The 22318-nt window shown below is 38.5% G+C and overlaps 1 protein-coding gene across 1 annotated transcript in view; it reads right to left on the bottom strand.

Moving 5' to 3' along the window:
• LOC126248912 (tyrosine-protein kinase transmembrane receptor Ror-like) overlaps positions 1-17462 on the bottom strand; it is a 129655-nt gene extending 112193 nt beyond the window's left edge. Inside the window, exon 1 of the mRNA XM_049950399.1 lies at positions 17275-17462. Coding sequence (XP_049806356.1) covers positions 17275-17363 — 89 coding nt within the window. The 5' untranslated portion in view covers positions 17364-17462. The remainder of the gene's footprint in view (positions 1-17274) is intronic.
• Positions 17463-22318: the final 4856 nt, after the last annotated feature.

Genomic DNA, 22318 nt, shown 5'->3' with positions numbered 1-22318 from the left:
CACCTCTCCTCAGTGCAGCACTCCGTGAAGAATGAGCTGCCATTCCCCCAAGGAACCTTCCACCACCTGACTGAACTATGCCTGCGAGAGTGGAAGCTGTCATCAAGGTGTGTCAACATCATATTGAATTCCAGCATTACCAATAGAGGGCGCAACAAACTTTTAAGTCATTTTCAGCCAGGTGTCTGGATACTTCTTACCACATAGTGTATATCCATGAACAAAAGCATTAGCAAAGTAAATTAAAATGATTTACTGATTCTATGATGAAGTTTTAGCACATATGACAAGCAATTCATACATTATAGAAGTTAGTAAATGAGCTGGATTCGGAAACTTAAGGAGAAGTACAAGTGAAAAGTTGCAGTCAATAGTCATCTGCAAAGTGAGGAAGATTGGTGTTTAATGTCCTAGTAATGATGAGCTCACAAGAGGATGAGCACAAGCAAGGGTCAGACACGAATGGAGAACATAATCCATCTTAACATTTTTGAATTGAAACATCGAGGAATTTGCCTTATGCTATTCAAGGAAATGTTAGTCCAACACATTTACCAATGCGCAACCCTGGCAAGCAAACAAGCCAGCCAGCTGTATATAGACCCAAAGGAAGGAATACTTTTTTAGTCATAACTGGAATATAAGAAGAACACAATAAAGTAGTTTAAAAGAAACAACTTACTGTGTTGAGAAAAACAAACAAACAAACAAGTGCAACATTTGATTGGCTGCACTGTAGGATAGCCAAGCAACAGCTACAGATGTCTCCAGTATGGGACTGTCCATTAAGTGAAGATATGGCAGCGATAGTTACATGAAATCTACCTTTCACCTACAAAGTAAGGGAAATACAATGATTGAACTAAAATGACTGGAAGTTTTATATTCAGAGAGTTTTTAGCATTATGCTGGGAAAGTTATGGAGCAAGTGCAAACAATGAAGAAACTGTTAAATGATTTACAACATAGCTGCAGGAAAACATGCTCATTTGCATACCTAGGCAACCTAAAACTCTTCTGATTACAAGGATACTGGAAAAATGTACATTGTTTGTAAACAGATTAATTAGAACAAGTACATGCATAGGAATATATTTTTTGCTTATTGTACTTTGCTAAAAATCCACTGCCTGGATATTAAAAACTAAATCAGAGTTATTATTTCAACAGTAGGATGCTTCTAGTGCATAACGTTGGAGGAGATCTTTAGGCAAATCTACAATTTTTTGGAAGGGGAGATTGTCATGTAGACACTAGAAATGAAGGCACAGACGAACATAGAATGAAGATGAACGTACTGTACAAACAAGAATGTTTGCATTAAATGAGGCGTTCTATACCACTTTGCCAACTTTCAACCAAACTGCAATGTTTCAACCAAATCCATACCTCAAGCTAAATACAGATCAGTCTCTCACCACAACCTACATTCCAGAAACTAACAAACACAAAGGAAATATTGTCAGTTCTCCTCTTTCTCTTTCTGACATATTACATCATACATCACATCATCAATTTCGTAATTATGTTATAGGAGAAAGCCGACATCTGGTATCAGTAGGTTCAGCTGATCCACATATTTTGTTAAGTATGCTATGTACAGTTGAAAGCTTTATAATATTGGGAGAAACAGAATTGCTGAAAACGCTGTTTTTCATTTGTTAGAGGAGGATCTCTATGTTAACTACAATATTTATATGGATAATTCTCTTGAACCTGAAAATGCACTGCATCAGAAAAACCAGGTGAAACAGACAGAACACATTAAAAGAAGTTGTAGTTAGCGAAAGGAATAATGGTAGCAAGGTATGATGATGGGAAAGTGATCATCACTTCCCCCCTTCCCTTTCCATCCGTGAATGGCATATGGGAAGAAGGACTGTCAGTAAGCTCAAATTTCTCCAACTCACTGGCAGACTAAAGGGTTGGCAGAGGTGGCAGCCTGCCTCACACCTTTGGACCTGGGCGGACCAGACCATTTTTAATGAAATCCAAAACAAGGAGTACACCATTTGTTTAATACATATCTTTTTGAGTTTCAAACAGGGGCGAGTTCAGAAATGGATAGGCACTGTGATTGCTGTGTACAGATGCAAGCTGAGTTGGTGACCCTTCCCTCACAGATGCAGGCAGTGTTGGCTTCCATCACAGAGCTTGAGGTTGCTGCCAAGGGGCATCACCGTGGGGAGTTGGATGTAGAGATACAAGGGACATCGAGCACGACCCACGTGTCCTCAGATCGATCCACTGTTGTGGTCGCCCCAGGTACTGCCTGCACTGAGGTTGACCCCTCACCCATGGTCGAGTGGGAGATCATTCCAAAGTCTGGCAGGCAGTGAAGACTTTCCATGGGGCCGACTGTAGGGCCACCCCGGTTCGTTTGACAAACAGGTTTCGGGTGTTATCTGTGGCTGGCAAAGTCTCTGAGCCGGATGCAGTCGTCCACCCTATTCCAGAGGAAGCTTCTCAACTAGGAAGGTCTGGGCATTCACAGAGGGTGGGTTTGCTGTTAGTTGGGAGCTCCAACATTAGGTGCGTAATGGGGGCCCTTAGGAACATGGCTGCCAACGAGGGGAAGGAAGCCAGTGTGCACTCCGTGTGCATACCGGGGGGGAGTCATTTCAGATGTGGAAAGGGTGCTTCCGGATGCCATGAAGAGTACAGGGTGCACCCAACTGCAGGTGGTAGCCCATTTCGGTAATGGTAAAGACTGCCAGTCTTCAGAATGAGATTTTCACTCTGCAGCGGAGTGTGCGCTGATATGAAACTTCCTGGCAGATTAAAACTGTGTGCCCGACCGAGACTCGAACTCGGGTCCCGAGTTCAAGTCTCGGTCGGGCACACAGTTTTAATCTGCCAGGAAGTTTCACTGCCAGTCTTGCTACCGAAATTAAGGCAGAGCTCACCATCTGCAGCATCGTCAGCAGAACCGACTGTGGTCCTTTGGTGAAGAGCCAAGAGGACGGTCTGAATCAAGAGGTCAGGAGTCCACTACATCTACATCCACATCCACATCCACATCCACATCCACACTCCGAAAGCCACCTGACGGTGTGTGGCAGAGCGTACTTTGAGTACCTCTATCGGTTCTCCCTTCTATTCCAGACTCGTATTGTTCGTGGAAAGAAAGATTGTTGGTATGCCTCTGTGTGGGCTCTAATCTCTCCGATTTTATCCTCATGACCTCTTCGCGAGATATATGTAGGAGGGAGCAATATACTGCTTGACTCCTCGGTGTAGGTATGTTCTCGAAACGTCAACAAATGCCCGTACCGAGCTACTGAGCGTCTCTCTTGCAGAGTCTTCCACTGGAGTTTATCTATCATCTCCATAACACTTTCGCGATTACTAAATGATCCTGTAACGAAGCGCGCTGCTCTCCGTTGGGTCTTCTCTATCTCTTCTATCAACCCTATCTGGTACGGATCCCACACCAGTGAGCAGTATTCGAGCAGTGGGCGAACATGTGTACTGTAACCTACTTCCTTGGTTTTCGGATTATATTTCCTTAGGATTCTTCCAATGAATATCAGTCTGGCATCTGCTTTACCGACGATTAATTTTATACGGTCATTCCATTTCAAATCACTCCTAATGCCAACTCCCAGATAATTTATGGAATTAACTGCTTCTAGTTGCTGACCTGCTATATTGTAGCTAAATAATAAAGGATCTTTCTTTCTATGTATTTGCAACACATTACACTTGTCTACATTGAGATTCAATTGCCATTCCCTGCACCATGCGTCAATACGTTGCAGATCCTCCTGCATTTCAGTACAATTTTCCACTGTTACAACCTCTCGATATACTACAGCATCATCCGCAAAAAGCCTCAGTGAACTTCCGGTGTTATCCACAAGGTCATTTATATATATTGTGAATAGTAACAGTCCTACAACACTCCCCTGTGGCACACCTGAAATCACTCTTACTTCGGAAGACTTCTCTACATTGAGAATGACATGCTGCGTTCTACTATCTAGGAACTCTTCAATCCAATCACACAATTGGTCTGATAGTCAATATGCTCTTACTTCGTTCATTAAACGGCAGTGGGGAACTGTATCAAACACCTTGCAGAAGTCAAGAAACACGGCATCTACCTCGAAACCCGTGCCTATGGCCCTTTGAGTCTCGTGGATGAATAGCGCGAACTGGGTTTCACACGATCATCTTTTCGAAACCCATGATGATTCCTACAGAGTAGATTTCTAGTCTCCAGAAAAGTCATTATACTCTAACATAATAAGTGTTCCAATATTCTACAACTGATCGACATTAGAGATATACATCTATTCGACGTCCCTTCTTGAAAACAGGGATGACCTGTGCCCTTTTTCAATCTTTTGGGATGCTACACTCTTCTAGAGACCTACGGTACACCGCTGCAAGAAGGGGCAAGTTCCTTCGCGTACTCTGTGTAAAATCGAACAGGTATCTTATCAGGTCCAGCGGCCTTTCCTCTTTTGAGCAATTTCAATGGGTTTTCTATCCCCCTGTCAACTATTTCGATATCTACCATTTTGTCATCTGTACGACAATCTAGAGAAGATCACATCTCTGTGTTCACTACATATAAGAAGCAGCTACACGGGTAGCGGGCACTGTGTGGAAGGGACTGGGTGGTTTTTTACGTTGGAGGGTCTCAGGAAACCACATAAAGGGCCTCTGTCTAAATGGCGGCAGGTAAAACACAGTAAGTTAGCTGTAGAAACAATCGGTATTGTAGTTGTAAATTGTCGTAGCTGTGTTGGGAAAGAACCAGAGCTCCAAGCCCTAATAGAAAGCACAGAAACTCAAATAGTTATAGGTACAGAAAGCTGGCTAAAGCCAGAAATAAGCTCAGGAGAAATATTTTCTAATGATCTAACAGTGTTCAGAAAGGATAGATTAAATGCAATTGGTGGTGGAGTATTTATGGCTGTCAGAAGTAGTTTGCCTTGTAGTGAAATTGAAGTAGATAGTTCCTGCGAAATAGTATGGGTAGAGGTTATACTTGACAATAGGACTAAACAATTAATTGGATGTTCTACTGACACCCCCCCCCCCCAAACTCAGAAGATATAGTTGCTGAACAGTTCAAAGAAAACTTGAGTCATTTCAAATACATACCCCACTCATATAATTATAGTCTGTGGCAACTTCTATCAATATGCTGGAAAAATTTTACATTTAAAGCCAGCGGCAGGCATAAAATGTCATCCGAAATTGTACTGAATGCTTTCTCAGAAAATTATTTTGAACAATTAGTTCATGAGCCTATTCGAAGCATAAATGGTTGCGATAGCATACTTGACTTCTTAGCAACAAATAATCATGGACAAATAGGGAGTATCATGACGAATACAGGGATTAGTGATCACAAGGCAGTGGCTGCTAGGCTGAATATCATAACACCCACAACCATCAAAAAGAAACACAAAGTACAGCTATTTAAAAAAGCTGATAAAAATGCTCTTAATGCCTTTTTAAGAGACAGTCTCCACTCCTTACGATGTGATCATGTAAGCGAAGAAACGTTGTGGAATGATTTCAAAGAGATAGTATCAACAGCAACTGAGAGATATATACCACATAAATTAATAAGTGATGGTACTGATCCGCCTTGGTACACAAAACAGTTCAGATCGCTGTTGCAGAAGCAATGAGAAAAGCATGCCAAATTTAAAAGAACACAAAATTCTGAAGATTGGCAAAGTTTTGCAGATGTTTGAAATATAGTGTGTGCTTCAATTCGAGATGCTTTTAATAATTTCCACAACGAAACTCTGTCCCGGAATCTGGCACAAAACCCAAAGAGATTCTGGTCATATATAAAACACACCAGTGGCAAGATGCAATCAATACCTTCACTGCGCGATAACAACAGTGAAGTCACTGATGACAATGTCACCAACGCAGAGTCATTAAACACGGTTTTCTGAAACTCCTTCACCAAAGAAGATGAAGGAAATATTCCTGAATTACAATCAAGAACAACTGTGAAGATGAGAAACATAGAAGTAGATATCCTCGGTGTATCAAAGCAGCTTAAATCACTTAATAAAGGCAAGGCTTCCGGTCCAGATGGTATACCAGTCAGGTTCCTTTCAGAGTATGCAGATGCAATAGCTCCATATTTAGCGATTATATACAACGACACGCTCAAAGAAAGTTCCGTATCTAAAGACTGGAAGTTGCTCAAGTCACACCAATACCCAAAAAGGGAAATAGAGTAATCTGCTGCATTACAGGCCCATATCACTAATGTTGATTTGCAGTATGGTTTTTGTAACATATGCTGTATTCGAACATCATGAAGTACCTCGAAGAAAATGAATTACTGACACACAGTCAGCATGGACTCAGAAAATATTGTTCTTGCGGAACACAACTAACTATACTCATGAAGTAATGAGTGCTATCGACAGGGGATGTCAAATTGACTCCATATTTTTAGATTTTCAGAAGGCTTTCGACACCATTCCTCAGAAGCGTCTTCTAACCAAACTGTGTGCCTATGGAGTATGGCCTCAGTTGTGCGACTGGATTCGTGATTTCCTGTCAGAAAGGTCACAATTCATAGCAATAGACGGAAAGTCATTGAGTAAAACAGAAGTACTATCCGGCATTCCGCAAGGAAGTGTTATAGGCCCTCTATTGTTCCTGATCTATATTAACGACATAGGAGACAATCTGAGTAGCCCTCTTAGATTATTTGCAGATGCTATTTACCATCTTGTAAAGTCATCAGATGACCAAAAAAATTGTAAAATGATTTAGATAAGATATCTGTGTGGTGCGAAAAGTGGCAATTGACCAGGAATAAAGAAAAGTGTGAAGTTATTCACACGAGTGCTAAAAGACATCTGCTAAATTTCGATTATGCAGTAAGTCACACAAATCTGAAGACTGTAAATTCAACTAAATACTTAGGGATTAAAATTGCAAATGACCTAAGTTGAAACAATCACACAGATAATGTTGTGGGTAGAGTAAACCAAAGATTGCAATTCATTGGAGAACACTTAGAAGGTGCAACAGATATACAAAAGAGACTGCTTACACTACACTTCTCTGCCCTATTCTGGAATATTACTGTGTGGTGTGGGATCCATATCATGTGGGACTAACAAATGATATTGAAAAAGTTCAAAGAAGGGCAGCTCGTTCTGTATTATCGCGAAATAGGGGAGATAGTGCCACAGACACGATACATGAATTGGAGTGGCAATCATTAAAACAAAGGCGTTTTTCATTGTGACAGGATCTTCTCATGAAATTTCAATCACCAGTTTTCTCCTACAGTTGCGAAAACATTCTGTTGGCACCCACCTACATAGAGAGAAATGATCATCACAATAAAATAAGATAAATTGGGGTTCGCACAGAAAAATTTAAGTGCTCGTTTTTCCTGCGTGCCATTTGAGAGTGGAACGGTAGAGAGACAGCTTGAAGGTGGTTCATTGAACCCTCTGCCAGGCACTTAATTGTGAATAGCAGAGTAATCACGTAGATGTAGATGGACAAAAGATTTTCAATAAATATGTGGCAGTTTGGAGTTTGAAGCCCCATACATATACAAAATACAGGCTGATTATGTGATGATATTACAAACTTTCAGTGATGATGGAGAAGGGTAACTGTATCAGTTTGAGGTAAGGGGCCATGAAACAGAAACGATCGAGTCAAAAGTTATAAGTGAACATCATTCTGATATGTCTGACACTGGCGTACATGTATTGGTACTGTTGTTGCTAAGACTGTTGGGCACGCTACTTTCAGAGGTTGTAGTATGGACCAGAGCAAATTAAACGTGGGATCTAAAATGCGAGCCTTAGGAGTTATGAGCATTACTTCATCTTTGCTGCTGAGAGAGACATCTCTTCTACCGAACAAATGGCCATAGTTCTTAAGGTACGCATTTTAGAGTCAATATGTAATGCATTCTTTCCCCCTTGTTTCAGTCCATACTACCTCCTCCAAAAATATGGAAAGCAAAGATCATACAGTAGAAGAAATATGTTTCACTGTAGTGAAGATAAACAAGTGGTCTTAACATACGCCTTTTACAGCCCATGTTTACTACACTTTTCTTTTATAGGAAGTTACCACTCTACAATCTTAGCAACAACAGTACCAGTGTATGTATTCTACAGTCAGAGGTATCAGAATGATTTTTGCTTATAACTTTCGAAACTGTCATTTACAGAAAAGGGGACCTTGCCTCAAATTGATACATTTACCCTTCTCCACCTCATCCCTGAAAGTTTGTTACACCATCACGAAATCACCCTGTACAAACAGAGGTCTCTACTTACCTGTTTTCAGGCGATGGCAACTGTCAATTAGTGCATTCAGAATTTTTAGAATTTTCGCAAAATGTTGTCTGACTTAAAAACAGTAGAATGATAACCAGTTGTCCACACAAAATGTTTTTTGACATCTACGCCATCTACACAGGTGTACTATAAGTACAGTTTAAAAACATGTGTATAAGTACAGTGATGAGCTTACCAGCTATTTTTTTTAATTTTTCAACTGAAGTATTACAGTCTAAAACTTACTTTTTCAAATGTTGTATATAGTTATTACAGTGTTTATTTCATGAATATAAACTCCAACTAGATGAACTAATGTAGAGTTGAAACTTCCTGACAGATTAAAACTGTGTACCGGACCGAGACTCAAACTCGGGACCTTTGCCTTTCATGGGCAAGTGCTCTACCATCTGAGTTACCCAAGCGCAACTCACGCCCCGTCCCCACAGCTTCACTTCTGCCATTGCCTCGCTTCCTACTTTCCAAACTTTACAGAAGCTCTCGCAGAAGTGAAGCTTTGAGGACAGGCCGTGAGTCATGCTTGGGTAGCTCAGATGGTAGAGCACTTGCCCGTGAAAGGCAAAGGTCCCGAGTTCGAGTCTCGGTCCAGTACACAGTTTTAATCGGCCAGGAAGTTTCATATCAGCACACACTCTGCTGCAGAGTGAAAATCTCATTCTGGTAATGTAGAGTTACCTAGACTGAAGCAACAGTTTCTACCAACTGTAGAAAACAAGATCAACACTACAGTCATCTAGACTTTATATGCTATAGAAAAGTATTTTGTACCTTTTTTTCTGCTGAACACTACCAATATCACATAAATATATATCTAGTTATTGTCATTAAAGTGGTACATCCCACTCACTCTATGACAGCTTCAGTGTGAAACATAAATAACAGATCTGAACAACTGAGAAACAAAGTTCCTGACAGATTAGAACTGCATGCCAGACCTGGACTCAAACCTGAAACCTTTGCCTTTCATGGGCAAGTGCTCTTGTGACTGACCTACACAACCACAACTTCTAGTCCTGCAAGTTATACAGGAGAACTGCTGTGAAGTTTGGAAGGTAGGAGAAGAGGTACTGGCACAAGTAAAGCTCTTTAAGCACATGGTCACGAGTTGTGTTCGGGTAGTTCAGCCGTTTAAGCTCTTGCTTGCAGAAGGCAAAGGCCTTGCTTCAAGTCCCGGTCTGGCACACAGTTTTAATCTGCCTGGAAGCAGCACACATTCTGCTAAAGAGTGAAAAATTCATTCTGGAACAGAGGAATGTGAGGATTTATTCATAAAAGGAACAACATACCTATTACAAAATAGCAACAAGGCACTCAATTTGAACTTTATTGTCCTATAATGATGTTATAGCTTGCAGCTTGTTGGGAGACCGAATGAAGATTAGTAGCTGTTGTGGGACTTCTCTTTGACTTCCATTTGAAACTCTTGGGGGAAAACCCATCAGAACGGGCAAAACCCAGTCCTCTCATGCATATGCTGTACAATACCTTGACTTTCATGTTAACTTCATTTGATTCTTCATGAACCTCTATTAGAAATACTATGTAATTAACATAATTTTTTCTTTGATTTTTGCTCTGATGTGTTAAGAGTTTAAACAGTGACTGTATTATCATGTACCTAAGAAGAGGCCAAAAAGTAAGTACCTACATTTGCAATTAGGTTACTATAATCTTAAAATTTTCTCGTACATACTATAAAGATCAGAAGTCCGTGGACACTTAAAGTTCTATAATTATTTGCAACCATTAGATTCTTTCTTTACACAGTTTTACAGAAAACAACACTTTGTTTTAAGATCAAAATGTGTTATAAATTGAAGAATTATGAGGTTTAACAACCAAATAATGGTTTACCAAAATGTAAAATAAAAATAATCTTTTTATCCAATGAAAATATTGGCTTCATTGTCAGCTGAAATATAAACACTATATACAACATTCATTTGAAAATGACCATGCATTTATGTCATGATGGTACCTTTCCACTCTGTACTACAAGCCTACAGGATACAAAATTACTGTCAATAGATATGTAGGCCACAATCTGTCATGAAAATTATCTTGTGAATCTTTTTTCAGTGAAAAGAATTCATCCACCAGACTCTAAGAAAAGCAATGACTGAAGAGGCTAAATCATTTGCTGGGCCTTTATCCAAATACCTTTAAGGCTTGCAGAGGAAATAAAGATGGCAAAGGAAAGTGTAATCAAACTGCTGAACCTGGTCCCAGTGTACAGATAATTATTGATGTTGGGTCTACAAACACAGGTGAAGACACTACTGTATAAGATTTCAATGAAGACTCTGACGTGACACGGGGGGCTAATCAAGATAGTAATGATGAGAAAATTGCTGATAATGAAAATATTTGTGATGCATCTAAATTCGACTCCTCTTCTTACAGTGGTACTGCACACTGGCAAATAAATGTTTCCAGAGCATATCAAAACTGTGATTATTGAATAGAGTAGTGAAGTATATTAAAACAAGGTGGGACCTTTTGAATCTATCGAAAGATCAGGAGAACACACTCACAGAACACACCTTTGTTTAACTTTTTTGCAGTTTTATCCACATTTGAACAAGACTAAATATGTAAAGAAATGAACGCTATACTCACCATCAACAAAGAAACTGTACTGTTTCTGCTGCCGATTATTTGTCTCTGAGGCTGATACCAACAAAAATAAATTTATTTGTGACATCCATCAATGGTGTAAATTGAATCCAAAGATTTCAAAGTATGAATCATCACCTGAACAACTATTAAATTTACAAAAATGGGATACACACTGTAAGGGCTTGATGCTTAATATAACGACTGACAAAGACAATCAGAAGATTGTTAATGATAAGGCCAAGAAATAGAGAAACATTTTACATCGCCTTTTCGATATTAAATGATTTGGAGCACAGCAAAACCTCATTTCCAGCAGTCATCATGAAGACGTTTCATTGGAAAGCAGCAAATTTCGCAGAACTGGTGCAACTGATGGTGAAATGTGATCCAGTATTGAAGGGGCATTGTTTAAAACTTGGTGAGTACGCTGGTGATCAAAGAATGCCTTCTTATTTGTCAAAAGGGACAGAAAATGAATTTATTTTTATTTTGAGCGAACATTTTGAGGAAAACATTATTGTACAGATAAAAAGGGATAAATATTAAGGAATAATTTTTGACAGCACCGACGAGGTGAGTCAAACAATTAGATACACCTATACAGAAGACAACATTGTGGATGTTTGATAAGCCATCTTATGTATATTTTGTTGTCAGAGAAGACTGCATAGGGTATGTGAGAATATACTCAACAGCAGCTTGAAAAAGATGAGCTGGGTACTGCATTGTGCAGGGCTCAAGCTTATGACAATGCCGTGTGAATGTCAGCTGTAGGAGTACAACAAAAAATTTGAGAAGTCAGTCCAAAAGATCTGTTCAGTCCCTGTACTGATCATTCTTTACATCTTTCAGTAGTTCATGCATTCCCTTGTGTTCCCTCTAACATGGCCCGAACAGCAGAGAAGTTATATACATTCTTCTCATGATCTACACACAGATGGGAATTACTTGTAAAAAAAAAAAACAGGAAAAGTTGGAAACAACTAATACTCGCTGGAGTGCTCAATGCAAGTCAGTTAAACTCATAAAAGAAACCCTGGAAACAACTGTTAGCACTTTAGAAGATATGCATGATCCATCCAAGGCCAACCTTGATACTTAGACCTACAGCAAGTTTGCTCCTTCCCATTATACTTGATTTCACCTTTTGACCTATATCAAATTTTGGCACACGACAGGAGGAAATAAATTTAATTCAATAGTATCCACAGTCTATAAAAATGACTAGATAAAGGACTCACAAACTTAAAAATCCTGAATGAGTTATAAGTAATAGAACAAACTACAAATATAGACAATGCTGTTACTTTTGGCACTAAAAAATCCAATGATTAGACATTAACATTGATTGACGAGGGAGGAGAAGGGTAAATATAGCAATTCCGGGTGAACTAGTTCATGACACTGGATTATCGATTTGAGAAAATTTCATCAATCAATGTTTAAATGAATGAACCAATTTATACAAGAACTGTCACAACTATACACTGTGATGAAGGGAATCACCAAAATTTTCCAAATTGTTGAAACAAAATTTTTGCTTGAAGCTTCCAATGACACTCTTGGTGTAGCACTCTTGAATCTGGGAGAAATTTACAATGAGTTTCATAAAGATCAGGAGCCAGAAGAAATAAAAAGGTATCATAGGCATCTACATGCAACCGATAAAAATGTGGAAATTGCCGCTAGATGGGCAGCCCAAGAAATCCTTCAATTTATAATTAAATGGGTCTTCAGTGAATCACTGCCCTACACATCACTTATACTAAAACAGTTCTTGATTATTTGTGTTTCAATTGCATAATGCTAGAGAAGTTTTTCCAAACTGAAACAAATGAAAAATTATCTTCGTTCTATGCTAAACCAAGAATGACTAGCCAATTTGTTCATTTTATCAACTGAAAGAAAAGTTTCAAATGAAATAGATTTCAATGAAGTTATTGAGGTTTTCAGTAAAATAAAGGTATGAAAACGTGCTTTAATGTAACCACTATATCATACTAAGATTGCAAAAATAACAGATATTATAATTGTACAAGCTTGTTTCCTGACATATAAAAGAAAATGTAATTTTTTATCCTATTCTTTATTATTTTGTTGCATTCTACCTGGTGGCTACTGTGCTAAATGTTGATTTGTCTCTCACCTATATCTTTCAGTGTGTATAGTACATTTTCTAGAGCACAGACTACACACACTATAAATACTTGATATTTTTGTCAGGCATTACATCTATATTACTCATTTTTTACAAAATGTACACAACAAATACATCAATTTATAATCAGACTGGGGGGGGGGGGGGGGGGCGGCATTTAGTTTCAGTGCCCTGAGTCTCCAGCGAGCTTAGACTGTCGCTCCTCCAACTTCTTCATTATGGGTATTTCAAGAGATGTGGAGTCTATGTGTGAGGAAGTAGCATCTTGCTCAACTTCTCTTGGAGTGCATGTTCTCGGAATTGCAATAATAAAACCTCACTATGATCCACATCATCTTTCTTGTAGCTTCTACCATTTGAGTTTGATGAGTATTTCGATCAGGCTCTTGCATTTATAAATCAACCTGTGATGAAATCTGCTACACTTTGTTGGATCTTCTCTATTTCTTGCATTAATCCAACTTGGTTAAGATCTAAGACTGATGAACTATACTCAATAATTGGTCAAACATGTGTTTTGTAAGAAATTCTTTGGTGTGTGAATTAGATTTCCATAAGATTCCGCCAGAGCATCTTCGCCTGGAATCTGCTTTCCCTACAACTAGTTTCATGTGGCCATTGCACTTCACTCCAAACAATTATTCCAAGATATTTTACACTGCTAATGGTTTCAGTAATTTATCACTAATACTGTAAGCCAACTGTAATGTGCCTCTTTGCCTACTTATGTGCAATAGGTTATATTTATTGTCAACTTTCAAGTCCTGCTCCAACCACTGATCCTCTGCAGGCCTTCCTGCAATTTGCTACAATGTTCTGATGTTGCAGACTGCCTATAAATAAGTTTACAGATCTTGAGCAAGAGATGCAAACAGTGCAGGATGGGCTAAGTGTACCTAAACGTCAAATTTTTAAGATATATGTGGTGCACTTCGCCCTCTCCTCCCTTTTGCACAGTGTTCATTGTTCATGTATTATACACAGTCTTTTATATTGATGTACAACGTACATACATACATAATGTGCACTAAAATATTTGTCAGAGATTATGTAATTAAACTTTTCTGAATTTGCTTTGCTATTTGCAGTATTCATAAACAAAATTATCTTACATACGGGGCCTTGGGTTATGATACAGATTAGTTAGCTACCACTAATCTTTACTTTGTATTCATGTTAGTTGGCTGCATCAAATCACCACCAGATTGACCAAACTAACCTTTACCTTGGGTTACACTACAGATCATTCTGTCACCAAAACCACAATTTTGGCAGATACTACCACACTCAAACACAAGCAATGAAGCAGAAACTGTAAAGAGAATCCTTCAATCATGGATTATGAAAGAATGCTGAACCATTATGAAAGATAAACAAAAGTTCCATGTTATAAAGGGAAGTCTTCATATTTGTGAGCAACAATCTCGTCTTTCATATATTCATCCATAAGTATGACGCCATAGTGCAGATGACAAATGATTGTGTGTGAATTGTAGGTTTGTGTTGTTACTGATGATTATACACCACTGAGTATCAAAAAGAACTTCTAAGCTTATGCTGTTCAGTTGAATGGGGGAGCTGGGTAACAATAATTATAGCAGTATACAGGTAATGTAAAGGGGACAGTCATGTTCACTAATAAATAAGAGTCTTTGCTGGACATAAGGTTAGTGAAAAAGTCACCGTAATCGTTTGTGGGAGGTTTCATACAAACTTTGTGAATTATTCTGCATAAAGGAAGCTATATCTTAATGCATTGCACATCTTCAAAATGTTTCCTCTTATAATTAGCCCCGCAAGAATTAATAAACAGAACAGAAAGATTTATAGACAACATATTTCCAAGTATGGACACCGCAGAGATAGAAATTATTAATACTGATGTAGTGCCATTTCATCACAAAGCCCTCATTCTTACAATTCCAGCTATAATTGTTAAAGAAAGTGATGTACTTCTTTCTCAGAAAAGAAATTTTTGTGGAGAACTGTGCTAGTTTTGTTGATAGTCTAAAGAATGAATCCTGGTTAGAAGCACTTGCACAATCAGGCACTAACAATGTTTACTCTTCTGTATTCACAACCAATTTTGAAATGCATTTTCTGAAGAAAATGACAAATACCATTCAAGCCAGATCACTAAATTTAGTTCATGGATTATGTTATGTATTAGTACCACCTGTAGGACTGTAAAAAGGCTATCTCCTGAATTAAAAAGATCCACAGATCCCCATTGTGTAGAATATGAAAGACTTATGAGATTACTTAATAAACACTTCTCAAACACTTATCTTAAATTTCACAAATCAGGATAAACTGATGGATTGTACACTTGCATACAGCTCGACTTTGGTTCCAACTAGTGAACATAAAGTAGTAAATTTAGTTTTTTTAGATCATCATATACCTGTGAAAAGGTGATTAAAAGCCACGCATACAAAATGTCAGTTCATATTGTTAATTTATCATTCACTGAGGAAGTGTTCCCCCACAGAGCAAAAATCTCAAAAGCAACACCTTTATTTGAAAGTGGCAATAAGCATTAAGTAGAAAACCGTTGATTCATATCACTCCTCTCAGTATTCTCTAAAGTAATTGAAACTTTAATGAAACCACAAAACACCAAGCACTTAAACGACCACAATCTACTGAACAGTAATCGACACCGCTTTCGAACAGGTAGAGGTATGGAAACAGTAATAGTGGATTACACATAGGAAATAATTAGAAACCTGGATAACAACAAGAGCATGATTGAGTTAATTTACATCTTTTTAAAGCTTTCAATACTGTTAGTCATGAAATTCTTTGTGAAAGCAATGGGCATAAGAGAGAGAAAATAAATGGTTTCAATCATACTTGTAAAATAGATCACAGGTTGAGGATGCCGTATATGGCACCAAAGAAAAGTGAAGAATAATGTAGGGATGAGATAAACTAACATGTGAAGAATTTGTGTGTGAAGAAACTTTACCAGAATACGTTACAAAATGTGAAATATGGCTAGACATTAGAAATACTTAATACATCATCATTTAAGGTGGTATCTAGCAATAATGTAGCAGCAGAATGATCATGGGAATTTTCCACTATGATATTAAAAATACAAGTCCTGCTACATTCAAAAGTTGTACATGAAGGCCTAACACGTGATGTTTCAATGAAACATGGTATTAATCAGGCATTATCACAATTAACATAACACACTAAACATGTGGCAGTTTACAACATTCCAATAATAAATTATGAATCACAATGGCTTTATAAATGTACCACTTGAGTAGTATCTGGATATTACTGTAATAGATGTGGAACTTCACTGTGTGTCGAAAGAAAAATGGACAACAGAACTTTACACTTGCTACTGGACTGTCAACAGTAACAGGAAAAGAAAAGAATACCTCAACACGAAAGAGACAAGACCACATTACTCATTCATTTTCATTTCATTGGCTCTTCCAGGGGGATCGGGTTGTTTGGAGGGAGGAGACCAAACAGCGAGGTCATCGGTCTCATCGAATTAGGGAAGGATGGGGAAGGAAGTCAGCTGGGCCTTTTCAAAGGAACCATCCCAGCATTAGCATGGAGCGATTTACGAAAATTACGGGAAACCTAAATCAGTATGGCCAGATGCGGGATTGAACCGTCTTCCTTCCAAATGCGAGACGAGTGTGAAGGCAGTATATTCACAGATATTTCCACACAGACATTATCTCTGTCTCATTCATTAATAAATAGTGTTTATTATAGTCTTCTAAATTTTTTAGGCATTAATTATTATCTGGACGTTGAGTATTTGTGTGTCATGTTAACATTGGACCACTGTAGCAATTTGATCATGACCAAATCTCTGAAGAGACCTATTTTAACACTCTACTGAAAAAGTGTCAGCCCTGTGGAAACCCAATGGTATATCATCGTGCAAAACAAAGAAGTGATAAGCCATAATTTTCGTAAACGTGAACGTTTGCGCACGCTAAATGTTGTCAACGAAAGACCGATTAACCGAATTTTTTTTTTTAAAGTAAACATTCTTGTACAGAATTGTAGCTATAATTGGCTCACGGAATCTGAAACATAACAGTATGTGTCTCCACTGAAATAACCACATCAAACAGCCCTTTCCGCTGTCGGGAATGTAAAATAAATAGTAACATTCAGACAATTAATACTCACAACGTATCATTTGCCATTAAATCCTCCTGCGGACTTCCAAAAACGTCTATAACCATAATTAAAATTTGAATGTAGCACAGATTCCACATACTGGCATGTCATTTCATTCAAACATTCACTTTGTTTGCGTCCTCTCAAAATGTAAATAACAAAACTTCACCTACACCTATACTGCTGCAAGCCGCAAGCAAGGATCTTCGTCAATGAGAACTACAACACGATTCATATCGATATTTGCGTGAAAGGATATATCTTTAATTTTAAGTAAAAAATAATTCACCTCCCTATATCGTGTACGAGTTACGCTGAGTGCAATAAACAATACGATGTACTTTTTTTAATAATCGTTTCCTGGACATGTATTGCAAAGTAGTATATATCTAAAAATTATGATTCCAACAGAGGAATAAGCGCTCGAATTGAGACTAATATTCATTACAAGCACGTCTTTTCGTAGCTCAGTTGTCTCTAAAATGTAGCAACAATGATAATGTGATTGTTCAGTAGACAATGACAGAATATGGTAAGTCTAAGGATCACTTGTACAATGTCGCGTTAAATCCAGGGATAGCTAACCATAGAACAGGCTAACCACTGGTTAACTTGGAGCGCGCGTTGTAGGACACCATTTTATTCCCCGGTTATTTGTTCCCGGAATAGCGTTCCGGTCGAGGTAAGTCGGCAACAACTTAAGAGCACACTGGGTATCTTCGCGTACGTTACTTCTTACTTAATTTAGTCGTCGTCTGCATAAATAGCGCCTCTAACGTGAGCGATAAGCGCTCCAGATTTGCAAAATTGTGAGTTTGAGGATATTTTAAGGCTGGTAGATACTGTACATGAATTCAAGAGTGTAGCAGAAAACACGTAAAAGTTCTGTGATCTCATTTAATGAAAACATTAGTGCAAAATATTTAACTAAGTTTGTAAAGTACTTGCATGCATAACAGTGTAGCGGCCTATTGTAAAATTAGTCAAAGGCTCAGGTATTTGTTAATTGAGCAGTAAGAGATCTGTCTAGATTTCCGAATAAAGTAAGAGAAAAAAAATACGGTAGTTTTCATTCATGAATAACTTCACACAGATGGATATAGGAGCTGCAACAGGCGAACGATTTTTCTCCTTAAGAAAGAAACATGTAAGTATTATGACTAGGGAAGGTAGCAGTGTCTCCCCATACGTGTAATGTAAGTTCCAAGTTGTGTACAATGAAATTGCGATTTGATAAAGCTGTCAAGGAAAGGACGCCAGAGTCCATGTAGGGACATACGATTTGATAAAGCTGTCAAGGACAGTACGCCACAGTCCAAGTAGGGACATACTATAAAAACAACTGTGAAATGCAATCTGCTTTGTGAAATAGTTGGTCTTTCCAGAGTCTCCAACAGTGACAACACAGACATCATTCAGACTGATTCGACTAACAATCCTGAGAGGTGTTACTGGCTAATTCGCTGTTGGCTTTATGTTTTACAATGACTACATCATTACAGCAGCGAGGGGTTTCTATACAAAGTACCTTTGTTGAATTACTGAACACGGTGTACCCACTTGTTCAGTTATTGGACACATATAACGCTTGTTTCTATGCTGTGGTTATTAATAATTATATTGAGCTTATACAGAAGAATAAGATGCCAGGATTTACGATAAACAACCATAATCTTTTTCTATAATCCCCGCATGGAAATGCACGTATGTCACATACTCAAACAGGAAGCGGTTATCGTATCTCATCCCAAATGTGTGCGGAACAATAACTATTTCATATATAGTTTTCGCTTTTGCAATTATCTTCAGCAGCTATATGTAATCTGGGAGGGAAGCGGAAGTAACTGAAGGCATGGCACCTTCACTGTGTCCCTTTTCTTCACACATTTCAACCTAAAACTGTCCATTTTGTTTTCAGAATAAAAATACCTGTCCTCAAATGTAGAAGAATTAGCGGAGTTGCAGATGGTGCTGCTTCAAAAGTAGCATGACAAGAAGCAGATAAGAGAGAAAGAACTGTATTGGTTTAAAAAAAAAGCATAAAGTTCAAAATTAGGATCAGAAATTAAAAATTAAACAAATTGTTACAGAATAAAAGTACATTACTCCATATACATATGTTTATTTTATTTTCGCTTCATCACATCAAAGAAGTGAAATAATTAACAAAACTGTATTTTGGATATGTTGTCCAGTGTCATACACATCCCTTTAATAATCCTATTGGCTGTCCCCTCGTCAATACCAATGAAGTGTCCAATGGACAGCAAAATTCACCAGAGGAAAATATTTGAGTGTCAACAGTAGCTGCTTCATTGGTGGAACAGTCATCTCTGAAAGAAAGAAAAAGAATGACATGAGACAATTTGTTTCATAATTGAAGAGAAATTTTAAAACATAACATGCTAGCACTCATTTCACTGTTTCGTTTATGTATATTTGATAACTTAATATCCTCTGTCAGCTGAATGTCTAGTACACTCTTTGACATAAAACTCGACCGGCGGCCGGCCGCTGCAGAGGCTAAGTCCGCGTCGATCGCAACACGGGACAAATAAACTGGCCAACACTCTAATTTTCTAAGTCCAGCTATCTGCACAATCTGGCAACACTGTAGACTGCGGCACTTCCTGGAGGACGTCTTGTCCCATGTTAGAGGAAACATAGACCGTTTACGCCCATGGTCTAGCGGTAGCATTCGTTCTTCCTGTCTACAATGTCTGGGGATCGAGACCAGCTAGCGCAAAACATTTTTATAGCCTCTTCTGTTTGAATGCTGAAGACGTGAATTAAATGGTAGCGCAGATTCAATCTATTTCACTTTCTGAAACACCGATAGCAAAATTTTATCCAGTAACCATTTTGCGACAGATTTCTCGCAGATTGTCCTCCTCTGGACGCCGTATGCGGTAAAGCTCCGGGATCCACTTGCCGGATACCGGCAGCGGCTGTGGCGACAGCAGCGGCGCTGAACTCCCCCGTCCTTTATCGAAAGCGCCTGCTACCGCTCATCGCTTTTGATAATTTAAAACGCTTTATTATTATTATTAAATGTTGCTCCACAGAAAATTTCTATGATTTCCATTCACGCTCGAAAGCAACGGAGATTACTGTATTACGTTAATCGGCAAGAGCTGAGTATGGCCCGAAATAAATTTTATAGACTGGGACGAAATTAAACCACCTCACTACATTCGATGAATTTATAAATGCTTCATACCTCGTTTCTTTTTCTTTCAAATTCAGTTATTTGTGCAACTTTAGGCCAATATTCGGATGTTTTCGTCGAGGCAGAGTGAGCGTCTGTGGCGTAAAGTGTATTACAGTTTTTCTGACATTCCTTGTGGTAAGTCTATGCGATAAGCTGTGTGAATACCTTGCAATGCATGCTCTGTAGCAGTGCAGGAACACTGCACATTTGGAGTTCCATTTGTGGATTCATGAAGTATTTAACGTTGATCGGAAGTGATAGTAAAGGTCATCAGATTTAAACCAGACGTTTCAGAGAACGGAAAGGAATTGCTAACGCCGGTGTCAGAAAACCTCTACAGTTAAATGCTATTGCAAAAATTTAGAGGAGAGGAAGTATATTGATCACCATGTTCACTTCATAAGCAACCTCCATGACATATTAGACCTATATGACGAACAAAGCTCAAATTCGTATCGTTGACAGTCGGTTTGAATCTTTTCAGAAACTAGTTTACAGTGATGCACCTTGGCAGTTTCAAAACAGTCATCCGTGATATTAACATAATTTACTAATTCGAAATTGCACGAAGATTTGTGAGTAAAGGCATTCTTCAGCTTTCGTATAAGGAATTTTTACTAGCAGTTTGCAACTCCATTAATTAAAATGGAAAATAAAAGGTCGTGTTCTGCAGCTTTCACCGAGATTGGAACTGCCACCTCATATAGCATCAGCATCGCAACACGTAAGGGAACCACTGAGCTAACGGCACGCTAGCGGTAAGTGGCGGCCTATAGTCATTGAGATAGTGACTGAGCCTCAAAACGCAACATTAAAAACACAAACAGGTGTTACTTATGTGAAGAACGCCGTTCATGGAGTCCAGAAATTAAATATACTTTCTAAGTGTCTCGTCTTACAGTGGATTATATCCTATGAGTCTTTGATGTGAAAAACAAATGCCAAGTGAATTTAGCGTGGTAATGCCGGGCTACACCTGGAAGTAAATGCACTATCACAATGTTGACAAATACTTGCTACGATGCTGCCAATTCTCAGCTCTCTTACGAGGCAGCTCTTCAGCGAAATGCTTGTCGCGATTGTCCAATACGGTTCTTCAGACGGGAGACGCGCGCGAACGTTTGGTTTTTATGCGGCGTTCACCCCTGAGAGTTTATGACGTCACCTTGTGGGCTATGTATACATTTGACGCATTCAATTATCATTAATCCAGAATGATACAAGTTTCAGCTTCCGGCAGGGAAGAAGACTGTTGACGCCCACATTATATCATTTCAATGTAGGGAAATCATTCAGTGTTTCTCATTCAGCATAAACCATGTGAAATAATTTTCCGCAACGTTCATAATCAAGTCAAAATACACAAGAAGTGAAAATACATCGAACGCTAATTTGAATTGAATATAATGTAAGATATCAAACACTTTGCACCTCGGTGTCGAATGTGTCCACGTGCAATCTTCTGCAGTATACATTTAGAATGTCACGATTACCATGAGAATGAAGAAATATGTTGGTAGGGATGGAAGCAAGAAGAGACACAGTTAACAAATATTCAATTCGTTATAACATTCATTTCATTTGAGATTTAAGAAGTGGTAAAGCGGGATATTACTTTCGTTAACACGAAAGATATGCCGCGCATACGGATAACGAGGAAGTCTGCGTCTTCATACGTTTAATCTTTGAAATCTGTATGTTCTATTATATACTAAGTAGCCTGATAATTGTTTCCATATGTTACCCTCTTGTTTGGCCCCTACACGGTCAATAGATTCCAAATGAATGTCTCTGAATGAATGTAGTTGTTCGAACCGTTCCTGCGTTGTTTTGTGCTTTATG

This window comes from Schistocerca nitens, chromosome 3, assembly GCF_023898315.1.
Source record: "Schistocerca nitens isolate TAMUIC-IGC-003100 chromosome 3, iqSchNite1.1, whole genome shotgun sequence".
NCBI lineage: Eukaryota > Metazoa > Arthropoda > Insecta > Orthoptera > Acrididae > Schistocerca > Schistocerca nitens.
This window is presented reverse-complemented; position numbering and strand designations above follow the sequence as displayed.